Below are 12,219 nucleotides of genomic sequence, written 5' to 3'. Positions count from 1 at the left end.
TGTGGGGAAGGAGAAATGTGGCTTTGGGGCCAAAGCTGCTTGTTTCAAACACCACCAGCAAGGGAGGAGAGCCCCAGCTGGTCGGGAAGGGCTGAAATCTCCAAGATTTCCACCCTCTTGGTAAGGTTATCCCAAGGCATTGCTGCTGCTGCAGCCCCTCCTGAGCCCAGACGTGGCACAGGGGCTCTGGGAGGACATCACCTGGGCTTTGTGCTTCCTGGGGATGGGGATGGACCAAGGCTGGCAGGGGGTGGTGTGGGAGCTGGGATACTTGGAAAGCTGTTGCATGTCCTGAATTATGGAAACCGGTTCAGAAGGGAAGGCTGAGCCTGGCCCAGCTGCCAGAGGCTGTGGAGCGAGACCAGGCACTGGCTGCACGTTAGGAATGGTTTCAAGGAGAAATCAAGGTCATCTCTTAAGAGATGTTGTAAAAAGTGGGTAGCTGTCAGTGATTATGCCTAGCTGGCTTATTTTAAATGCCGATTTAAGACTGGCACACCAGATGATGTGAGGCTGAAATGGCTGGGAAATAAAGTCAGAGATAAGCAGTACTCATCACTGCCTATCTACAAAGAAACAACCAACATGTAAACACCTTTCTAAACAAGTACTAAACCCAGAGCTACTGGCTTTGAGTTCCCAGACTAAGTACGTAGCCTTGCAATTTTAAGAGACAGCGATATCCAATACGACAGGAGGTTTGGGAACATAGATGATTCTGCCAACTCCAGTTTCAAGGAGCCCATCTTCAAAGGTGTTTAAAAGTGCTCTCCAATTTATGTTGATTTCATTTGTTTCCTCATAAAGTTTGGTCCCCTTTTACATATATAGATATTTAAGGCTCTTTACGTGGTGACCACGTACAGCCCAGCTCATGAATGAACAGCCTGGCTCATGTATTTTTCATAAACATCTCATGGCCAACGATGCAAGGAGAGGGATTCACTTGAGAATCACCAGGATTAACTCTGGTGCACTCTACGCAGCCATGTCCATGGCCCTGCCTCTTCCTCTCCCACCCTCCCCGTGGCCATAGAGCATCATTCCACAGGCAATAACAGGCTGGAACTGTGGGAGCTGGCAGGATCTCTAGTGGCATCACCACCCTGTAGAGTCCCCACGCGATCTGATGCTTACTGGTGATATACTTAACCACAAAGTCAGTTCCTGCCGAGTAATTGTGGCTCCAGGTGATGTTTGCCCAGTTACTATTAGCCATAGCTCTTATGTCCCATATGGACGATCCATTGGTGGCTGGTGGACAGGTTAGAAGAGGAGTTAGTATGTTGGATTACACACGAATGAGATCTCATCTAGCATTTGGTGTTGGTAAAAAACAACACCTTACAAAATAATCCCTGAGGGGAACGCTTTGCTCTTAACAAGTGAGCCTAAGAACATCTTGTTCCTTTCAAGACCCTTTAAACTTTTGGGGGAGGTTGGGTAGGGGGAGCTCATTGTGTGTTTGAAGTCCAACCTCACCCAGCTTATTTTTGGAGTCTGAAGACTTCTGAGGCAGATCCTGGAGGATTTCACTCAGCAGGGAAATCTCCCGACTCAACTGCTGCCCAAACAGCCGTGGGAGACACGTGCACGAGTGCCCACGGACTCACTGCCACAGCCGAGGAGGAGAGATCAGGAGAGAATATTGTTGTGTAACTGGGTCTAGAGACAGCCAGTGGGGCAATGAAGTCACTCGTTTCTGATTTTGAAGTTAAGGGTTGTCGACGTTGCTTTGGAGAGCGGATGAACTTGGTTTCTAGTGAAGCAGAGCTAATCCACGGGTGTAGTGGGTGGTTAAGAGACGTCGAGTGAGTTACACCTTGGGTTTGTTGTTAGTATGATTTACTTCAGGGCGTAGCTCATGTTTTAGTTTGACAAAATATGGGTGAATAACTGCAGTCCCTGGGCTGAGACCACCTCTGTGGCCACCTCTGAATCCTAGGGACTTCAGGACCTGATGCTGTGGGGTTGGGGCCGTGACCTAGAATCCCTGGCTCCAATGGGACCTGTGCTGCCGGGTGGTTGCCCTGTCTGCCCACATTACAGCTCAGCCTCTTCCCGTGTGCCCAGGGAGCTTCAGGGGACACCCAGCCCCTCTCACAGCTCCTCTCCCTGCTCTGTGGCAGTCCCTCCCTCAGCTCCTCACTGCCTGCTTTCAACGAGCAATGTTTTCCCACTTAGTCACTTCACAGGGACCACGCTGTGGCAGCAATCTCCTGCCCTTGCAGTGGTTTTTAAGCTGATTTTTGTGGCAGTGCAGCTCTCTGCGTGCTTCCCTCGATGTGCAGGGAGCAGCTTAAGACTCCTCTGGAACACAAATTCCTGTTTCCTCATTCAGGTCTGTGTCTTTAATCAGTGCAGAGCAGGAACTGTGCTGCTGATTCCCAAATCTGGTTTACTACCGACTAGCAGGTGGAGGCAGGTCCTCCCAGCGTGTGGTTTTGGAACCATCCTGAGCTAATCTTGTGCAAGAATATAAAGAAAGGGCTCTGAAGTGCTTTAATGAAATTCCTTGAGTTCAATGGGTGTCAACTTTTGATATTCATTATTACCACTATCTCCTTGCCTTCCTTATGAAGCATTAATGAGGGTTGCTGCAGCTTTTGCACTTGTATTTTTGAGTGTGCCCTACCCAGCTATGCAGCTGAATTATTTGGTCTTTCCTTTTGTTACTAGCTTGATACATTTTTGAATAATCTGAATATACCTATCCATAAATATTTAACAATTGTAGGTACCACCATAGGAGTGTTTTGGAAACAAGGCTCAGGGAGACACATCTCTCTGTATCTCTCAGTAAAACACCTATAGTGAAGAATACACCTCCACCAAACCAGACTTTGCTCCTCCCATCCTAGAAGTTTATCCTGACCTGCTCAATACCTGGCACACACCTGGGTGTTGTAGCTGAAAGCCTTTCCCAGCTCTCCTGTGGGCTGTGGCTCTCACAAAGAGCAGCAGCATAAACCAAAAGCCTCGTATAAACGATGACAGGTCTCTCAGCTAACACTGGATGTGCTAAATTCAAAGTGACGCCTTCTATAATAGCAACAGAACCCTTTTTAATGGCAATAAGATACAAGAGAATATTTTGGTAGGGTCTTTCACCTCCTTCCCCAACACTGATGCTAATTCAGCATCCTGACACCCTGGGGAGGGCTGTGTCACCTCTGAGACTGAAACCAGGAGGGTGACACTGAGACACCCCCAAAACATGAGGAGCCCCCTCGTTTCCTGAGCCTGTGCCACCTCCCAAAGCCATTCCCAGGGCGTGGGATGGCTCCAAACGTGCCTGTGCCTGTTAATCCTGGCTCTGAGCAGGATGCGGGGAAGGTCCTAGTAGGGTTAGAGGGGTTAGAGGAAAAGGAAAGCGTAGTACCCAACTCCTGCTTTGTGGTGGCTGCCGGAGCCCTCTCTGCAGCTGCCGTGGTGCTGGCGGCGGTGGCGGCTGGAGTGGTGGTGGTAGTTGTGGTGGTAGTTGTGGTGGTAGTTGTGGTGGTTGTGTCGGTGGTGGTGGTAGTTGTGACGGTGGTGGTGGTAGTTGGGGTGGCTGTAGTAGGACTGGTTAGATCGATGGTAGTTGGAGGCAGCCCAGTTGGAGCTGGGAGAGGGAAACACTGGCTTTTAAAGGAGGCGGAGGGGAAGCAGCAGCCACGGCCCAGAGCTGGGGGGCTGGGGAGGGGGGCAGTGAATGGTGCCAGGAGACACGAGGCTCAACTGCTCTTCCCCAGCCCATCCACCTGCAAATGGGGGGGCTGCCCCCAGCAAGCTGCTCCTGCACACCCGCTGCCCACAGCCCCGATTTGACCCCTTCCCAGGGCTGAACGACCTGCTCCTCTTTCGCCTTTGCTCTGCCACCGGTGCCCCCCAGCACCCTGGGCTTAGCTCGCAGGGCAGGAGGCAGAAGAGGGGTTTTTGGGGGGCATGCCATCCCCAGGCTGCCATCAGCCTCCCCCCACCATGCAGCTCTGCACTGAGAGTAAGAAACAGGGTTTGTCTCTTAAGAAAACAGAATAATCCCATTCGTCTTGGGCCAGGCAAACCACAATTACAGTAATACAGCAGCCTCTGGACTACACCTCCAGCATTTTTGAGCTGCTAATTCGACCTGCAGCTCCTTGGCTGTCCCCTCCCTGGCTGCTCTCTGTACTCACACTGCAGTGGGGTGATGGGGCAGCTTTACCATTAACGTGCAGTTCAGCTCGTGGCTGAGTGATGGATGGGACTTTGCCATCGCTGCCCCTCACAATTTACATTTAAATTAGGAGGAAAGGGTTGGCACACCCCAAGCTGTCCAGGGGGTAAAGTCTGAGCAATTTATTTTCTAAACAGCCCCCGCCCTCCCCGTCCACATCTTGCCTGTGCTGTGTTTCCAGAGCAAAGGGAAAAATTTAGGCATGCAGCCCACAGGGTGGCTGGGAGGGTCCTGAACACCACCAAAGAGGAGTCCATTGGCTTGGGACTGAAACCCTGCCAGCAGCAAATGCAGCTGAAATGCTGCTTAAAATACCTAAAGTAAATGAGCTGAGATTTACCCTGTGCTGCTTGCATTAAATTGTATTTACTTACTCTTACTGTAGATCAAGGGATTACAAATCCCCCTGCTGAGCAAATGCAACTGGCTATTTTAAATATCACCCGCCAACAGAAATAGCTCTAGGAAAGTACTTTAAAAAGGCATCTCAGAACCAAGCCAGGGCTTTCTTTTTCACCAAGTCCACCCCCAAAGAGGTCCAACCCCAACCTCAACCCCGCCAGCGATCCAAAAGCAGAGTAGAGCAGGAGGTCGCTCAGTCCAGCTCTCTACCATGGCTGCAATAAAACCACAGTTACCAGCACGTCCCCCCCACACCCCAGCCCACCCCAAGGCGTGCCCGGGGGGCGGCGTGTCCTCCCCAGTGCAGCATCACAGCCAGCCTCATGCAGCAGCACAGCCACCCAAGGAAAGCACCCTCCTCGCCCAGCCCATCGCTGCCCCACAGCCCAGGGGGAGCTGGGGTGGTGGGGACAGGCAGGGGACCCGGCCTGGGTGTGGGAAGGGGTGGCAGGGCTTTGTCCTCGGGGGGTTTTTTTTTGGGTGCCTGACCCAGGTATGGCAATAAGGGTGTTGGGAGTGTTGCTGTTCTGTGTGTCTTTCACCCAGTCACTGATCAAGGGCTTTGCTGTGTGCTCAGGCTCTGAGTTACAAAAGCTTTTCTCGAGTTGTGAGGTATTAACATCCATCTCTGCTGATTCTCAGTGGGTTTTTTTTGAGGGGGGAAGGTTAAGAGATTAGTGTCACCAGGTTAATGGCACCATTAACCAGATTAAGCTGCAGCTCCTGGGTAGGTTTGCAGTGTACACAAGCAAACAGCACTGTGGACGCTCGTTATCAGCTAATGCAGCCTCAGCATCTCCCCTGTGACTCCTCTCTAAGGAAAATAGGACCCAACAAGGCACAAAGTAACTGCTGAGAGGCAGGAACTGGTGGAAGAACTTCACACAACCTCCTATATCCCAGGTCTGTACATGGCTCTGCATCATGCCTCTCCCACACAGCACCTTTGAGGACTGCCTGCAACACCTAGCACTGCTGTAGCAGGAGAAATTCAGCTTTAATGCTCCTCTAGACCCTAGATAGGAGGAGATTAGCTGGGATAAGTCAAAGCTTTGCTATCCCTTGTGTAAGGTATCAGCTCTGTCTATTACACACAGCTACAGACGCAGGCAGGTGAAGCTGCAGTGCCAAGACCCTCGTGGATGCTGCACTGAGCATCACTCTGAGCTGTGCTGCTCGGCTCTTGCCAGCAGTGATGCCAGGCAGGATTTGCCCACCTGGCTCCAGCACTCTAGTGGAAGCAATTCCCAAGGACAGGACTATCACATTGCATCAGGAGAACTCTGGCTCGCTCCCGAGAGGGTCCCTGCACCAGCTCCATTAACAAGGGGATAAAAAATGAGCCTGGCAGGACTAGGAACAGGTAAAAAGTGGGATCAGGTGAGTCTGGAAAGCAGTTGTTCAGAGAGGGGAGGATGGGGAGAGCATCCATGGGCAGCACCCTGCTGCAGGATGGGACCGGGTGGTGGGAAGGCAACACGGGGGCCCTCGCTCCCGAGAGGGTCCCTGCACCAGCTCCATTAACAAGGGGATAAAAAATGAGCCTGGCAGGACTAGGAACAGGTAAAAAGTGGGATCAGGTGAGTCTGGAAAGCAGTTGTTCAGAGAGGGGAGGATGGGGAGAGCATCCATGGGCAGCACCCTGCTGCAGGATGGGACCGGGTGGTGGGAAGGCAACACGGGGGCCATGGGGGGGGGGCAACACGGGGGCTATGGGGGGAGATTTAGTCCTAAGCTGCCCTGGGATTCAAAGCTACAGCCTCATTTGTGTTTAAATATGAGATGTATGCAGGAAAAAAAGCTCAGCTGGGAGATTTGGGGGAGAGACGGTAAGGGGCCTTGTCTGGGCTTTGAAATCCATCCCCTAATGAGAGCTGAGTTCAGTCTGAGGGCAGCTAGAGGCTGTCTCTGACCAAGATCAGAGCACTCCAGCATCCCCCCAAGACAAGGGCACCCCGCCACGGGGAACAGCCCTTCCCAGGGCACCTCAGGGGTCCCCCACTCACCATCCACCCCCTCAGGGCTAATGAAGGAGTGACAGATCCCAGCTCCTGGCAGGAAAAGGGGGGAGGAATGGGTGGGATGGAGGCCAGGCCGGAGTTTCCAGAACTGCTCGTTTTGAAACTCTAGAAATCACACAAATCTTCCTGAAGAGATGCAGTTGCAATACTTCCTCAAGGGATGATGTTCCCGAGCTGTGCATAGCAGCTGGATTTGCTTTTCTGCATTCTCCAAGTGAGGTTCACTCAAGGGCTTTGACAAGAGTTGCCTCAAGTTTACGTATAGGAATGAGCAGCTGGCATTTCATAAAAGCATACAACGTTTTGGGTGGGGAGTGACCTTTAAAGGTCACCTTCTCCAACCCCTCCTGCAGCGAGCGGGGACGTCTGTGTGATGGGGAGAAAAATCCTCCCCCCTTTCTGAAAGCAGGAGGTGGTGCAGAGAAGGAGCTGCCACTTTCCTACTTGCAGGGCACATCAGCACCCCCAAAACCCCCAGTGTTTCAAGCAGGCTTGAAACTGCCCCAGGAAAACTAAGTGTAAAAAGCCAGCAAGAGCAATTCCCATTCTCTTGCTCCCACTGTAGCTCAGCCCATCTTCCAGGAAACATCTAAACGACGAGCTCATTAACAGGCCCCATCTTTGCAAGGCAGAGATTGGGTTTGCTGTCTTCAAGATGCATTATCCTTTCAGGTAATGGAGACTGAGGGGCACGGTGGGGAGGGGGGATGCTGCTGTAATGGCCAGGGGATGAGGCTGGAGCAATTAATAGGCTAAGTAATGAGTGAGATGCTTGCAGCAGGAGGGCTGGGCTTTTTCTGGCAGCTTGGCTCCTGTGACTGAATGAACAGTAAAAAGGAGCCCAAACCTTACCCAAAAAAATCTGAGTGAGGCTCAGATAAGGAAAAAAACTGAGAAGAATCATCATAAAAGCAAAAGGGAGGTCTTTAAAGAGGGAGATGCTCAAGAGAGGGACAAGTCCTGCTCTGGGTGGTGGAGCAGCTGAGGGAGTTGTCCTGTGGTGTTCTGCAAAACACAGGAAACAATACACATCCAGACTGCTCTTTAATTATTTAAAGATGCTTTTAATGTGTTGTTAGGCTGTAGTAACAGCTTTCCCTTGGGTGTGTCTACAAAATAATTAGGCTTGGAGAAATTTGGTTAATTTTTCATGAGTTTTGATAATTAGCCAAATATGTTTTTTCAGAGATTTCTTTTTTTTTTTCTTTTCGCCCTCTCCCAGTTTTTAACAACAGGAGGAAATGATAAAGTCTTTACTGTAAAGATAAATCAGATAGCTATGAGAAATTCAAGAATAGAAAGGAGTGATTGAGCTGCCTCTGAAAGAGGGGTCAGCAGTTCTCTCTGTTTCTGCTGCTGTCCCTTTCTAAAAGGAACAATAGGAATCAGAGGAGAAAGGTCCTAATTACGGAGTGACAAGAGGGAACAGAGAAAAGTCAATGTTTTTGTCCTTAAAATCTAAGACCAATACTCTTTATGGTCCCTGATGACATTTTTCTATCTGCACAGGTAGCATAGGATCCAGTTTTGATTTTTTTTCTCATTCATAGGGTAATTAAGAACCCTTTTTAGATGTCCTCTCTTTTCCCATATCACCTCTCCCTTTGTCCAGGGCTGGCTTAAGAAAGGTAAAGCCTTTCCTAGGGGATAGTCCCTACACTTTGACCTTTTTATTCTCCTTTAGTTCCAGCAGCCCCTGGCAAAGAGCATTTGACTGCAATTTAAGCCAACTTTTGCTGTGAATCTGTAAAAATCTACAAAATCTAGGTCACTGAGTGGAATCTTCAGCTGAAGGTCAAGCAGTGTCTCACTCGAACCCTGCACTTGTTAGGGAGAGAAGCAGGTTCTGGGGACAGACACCATGGGACAGCTCCTGCACCCAGCCCGGCTCCTAACGAGACATGACAACAGCTCAAGAGCAAGAGAAGGATGAGGGTTGGGTCCTGCCACAGCTCCCTCTGCTCTGATTTCTCTGCTGGAGTGCAGCAGGGTGAGGAAGCTCCGAATGTGGCTGAGTTAGCACCTAACAACCTGCTGCTCCAGTCACTGACTCTTCTTTCAGCTCTGGCACAACTTCTCTCTTTAGTATTTCTCCTAGCAGAAGGTAAAAAAATAGAGTAGGGGAGCAATGGGCTTTATTCTTGTAGAATTAACCTTTAAATGCAAAATAATTCATCAAGCTTCCAGGGGTGTAAGAAATTACCCCTGAAATGGTACGATGCTAGAAGGATAAAGACACCACGTCGTGTTTTCAAAGTTCAGTAACATCCACTGCAAGTAGAAAAGTACTTTAGAAGGTGATCCACAAAGGTGGACCAGAAGAAAATCCAGATTCTTGTGGATAAGCTGAACCCTGGCTGAAGTACGAGCTCTAGCAGCAAAGCAGCCCTCCTGGCCTCAGAGGATGGAGCTCCTCTAAACCAAAAGGTTACATCCATTTTTGGTTTCCCACCACCCAAAGCAGCCCAATCTGACACCCCCTTTTTCCTTCTTCTTTCTTTTATTTTTTTAAGAAGAGAAAATATAGTAGAGAAAAGATTGGTATCTGTTCAGAGAGGAATGAAAAAACCAAAAATGCAAATTAATATTGAATAGGGAGAGATCACTGCAACAAAATAGAAGGAGGAGAAACATCTATGAGGTAGGAAAGCAAAACCTAGAGGTGCAGAGAGCAGGTCCTGCACTTGCATCCCTTGGGAAGAGTCTTCCCTAAGAAGCTGTTCTCCCTTGGGAAGCCCCGACAGCCCTGGGGCTGTGTCCAGCAAAGGCAAAGCACGACCTCAACCTCTTACAGAGCCCCTGGGGCAGGGCAGGAGAGTGTGGTTGCACCAGACCAAAAGCTTTTCAGCAGCACCCGGGGGGTGGTTTTGGCTGGCTGCATTCCCTGGCACTGCCCCTTTGGAGCCTGGTCACAGGGCTGGCCCCCACTGCTGGAATATTGGCTCAAAGAGGGGGGAAAAAATCACATCTGCAGCTTTGGTAAGAGGTGGGCATCCTTCTCTGGGCAACCAGGAGTTATGCTTTGGGCTTTGTGAGGTTGATGCTGGGTAACTGAGGATGTGGGTTTCCTTGAAAGCAGGTAGAGATTCTGCCCCCACCCCCCCTTTACAAGAAAAGGTTTCTCTCTGCTTCAACTCTGCTGTAGAAATTTGCAGTCGAGGGCAAAGCCAGGGAGAGCCTCGCATGCAGACATGCACAGCTGTGGCACAAACGTTGTCCTTAACCCTTTCAATGGGCACCTGGAAACCAAAGGATTCTCCTGGCCAAAAAGCCCTGGCAGCCCTAAAAGACCCCTGGGGAGATGTGTGCATTGTGATGCCCAGATGCTGCAGCCCAGACCTGCATGGCCAAGGGTCCACAGCAGCAACAGCACAGGCTGCTGGGTGTCAAAATGCAGCTTAAATACCACAGGGCAGAGCACAGGTACAGGATGGGCACCACTGAGTCAGGGCTGGCTGCTGAATATGGTGGATTTTGCAGGGCAGGGATTTTGAAGCTTTAAAAGGGAGAGGGCTCTACCTGGGATTAAAAAAACCTCTTTAATAGGGCAAGTTGACTCATTTTTGCTCGTCCTGTCTGTGGCAGCTGCGAGGTTTGGTGGGTTTAGTTCTCATGATGCACCAGGGAGGCTGTTAAGCCCTGCTCAGAGGTATATTGATCTTTGCAGACCCCTCTGTGGACCCTGCCCCTGCTCTCTTCTGCTCGGGGGAGGGCTTTGGTTTTACCTGCCAGATTTATATGCCAAATTTAGACTCCTGACACTTCGTGTTCCCATTGAAAGGGTTAATGGAGTGCATGCTTAGAGCCGAGCGTGGAGTGAGCCTTGCCCCATGCCTGTTACCTCTCCGGCTGGTACGGTACCTGGGGTTGGCGTGGCTTCAGAGGGCAGCGCCACGGATAGAGAGGGGAATACGAGGAGAGCATAGAAAAGAAAGGAAGAGAAAACAGAGGAACACATAAAACAACCAGAACACACCGACAAGAGACTCGGGACCACTTGCACACAGTCACCAGAGATTAGAGAGAGAGGGAATAAATGCATCAGCCACAACCCGGCACCCTCCCCCTGCGCCAGAGCCGCTCGCACGGGGCAGAGGGAGCAGGGGTGTCCCCACAGAGATGGAGATTACCACTTAAACACACACCAGCTCTAACCAGAGCCACCAGCCCTGTCGATTAAACAAAGTGCTTAAGCGGGTGCTTATGTCTAATCCCAGCCAGGCCTGGTTTTGACATTGAATTTCACCTCTGGTTTTCTAGTGGAGTTCTAACATCGGCGCTCGTCCTGCCTTGTGTGGGTTGAGCCCTGGGCACAGAATAGCAGAGAGATGCTTTTTTTTTTTAAGCTTCTCAGGTTTGGCAAGTGAAAAAAACCACACCTCTGAATGCATTAATGGGTTTAGTTTCTTACTCTGCTTTTTTGGGGGGCTTCCAAACTCATCTCTCATGCAGCTTTACAGCCGGTGCCTCCATATCAAAGCAGGCATTTAGATCTGCTCGTCGTGCTTACATGCCTGTCATTAACAGAACTCATCTGTGTCATGTTGTAACCTCAGGGTCTTGTGTTTTGAGGTCAAACATTGCCATATTTCTGTAACATACTTTAATTTGTCCTTTGGCTAAGTGGCAGCAGCTCGTCCCTTCAGTAGGAGCACCCCAGATTGGGACCTTACCTTGTCACGCTGGTGTATGCTGGACCTGCTCTTTCTTGGTACAAATCAGTTAATCAATATAAAACAGAGTTGTTATGGCTCTTATTTAGCTGTGCTTTGCTAACAGTCATCATTATCCGTGTATAGAAACAAACCCAGTAAAGCAAATGTATATGGAACAACCATTGACTATCAGCACCGACAGCTTCAACCCCATCCCTGTGCTCTAACAGTCTGTCCAGCAAAGCCCCTCTGTAAAGCAGTGACACGTCCCCTCTTGTGTTTGCCAGGGTGTCACTTAGCTGATTTTTATTTCCCATAGCATATGCAGCCCTGATTCTCATCCTGTCACATCAATTAGTGATGCTGGAGCCCACCTAAGAGGTGTCAGGAAGCGTTTCATTTCCACTGGGTCATCAGTAGGAGTCACTTTTCCTCCTCTGAGCCATTAGTTGGGGAGGGGCAGATGGAGGAAAGGAGACAAACCCCCCCACTAAATCAGAGCCCTAACTAAATCATAAGTCTTTTAGCAAATGCTAAAGAAAGGAAAGAGCCAGCTTTTGTCTCCCTGAGCTCCCTCAGGGCTCCTGAACTTTCACTTAGTTTGATGAATGTCCCACAATGGGCGTTTTTATCTTATTATGAATCTGGGAGTTGTGGCTTGGCTTTGGTCTGCTGCTGGGAGTGGGGTGATGGGGAGGTGGCACCGTAGCCCCTGCCTGGAGGATGCAGCTGCTGCATCCTCTTTGAGCCACGTAGAAATCTCCCAAACCTGCCCCTGGTTTAGCTCGTAGAGACTGCAGAGGGGTTAGAGCTTCACCTTCAGCAAGACCAGAGCAAGATGCTCTCCTGCTCCAGGGCATGTGAGGAACCCTAATTACTCAGGGGGCAGCAAGATAATTCCCAAGAGCAGAGGACAGTCCCCTCAGTCCCCTCTGTCGCATTC

General features: G+C 50.2%; 1 protein-coding gene across 1 annotated transcript in view; it reads right to left on the bottom strand.

Annotated features, from left to right (window-relative positions):
- NFASC (neurofascin) overlaps window positions 1-12,219 on the bottom strand; it is a 52,568-nt gene that overhangs the window by 12,634 nt on the left and 27,715 nt on the right. The window contains exons 25-27 of the mRNA XM_008938711.1: window positions 10,483-10,497; window positions 3,383-3,604; window positions 1,138-1,254 (exon numbers count right to left, since the gene is read on the bottom strand). Of these exons, the coding sequence (XP_008936959.1) occupies window positions 1,138-1,254; window positions 3,383-3,604; window positions 10,483-10,497 (354 nt within the window). The remainder of the gene's footprint in view (window positions 1-1,137; window positions 1,255-3,382; window positions 3,605-10,482; window positions 10,498-12,219) is intronic.

The sequence above is a fragment of the Merops nubicus genome, unplaced genomic scaffold (assembly GCF_000691845.1).
Source record: "Merops nubicus isolate BGI_N331 unplaced genomic scaffold, ASM69184v1 scaffold7404, whole genome shotgun sequence".
Taxonomy (NCBI): Eukaryota; Metazoa; Chordata; class Aves; order Coraciiformes; family Meropidae; genus Merops; species Merops nubicus.
This window is presented reverse-complemented; position numbering and strand designations above follow the sequence as displayed.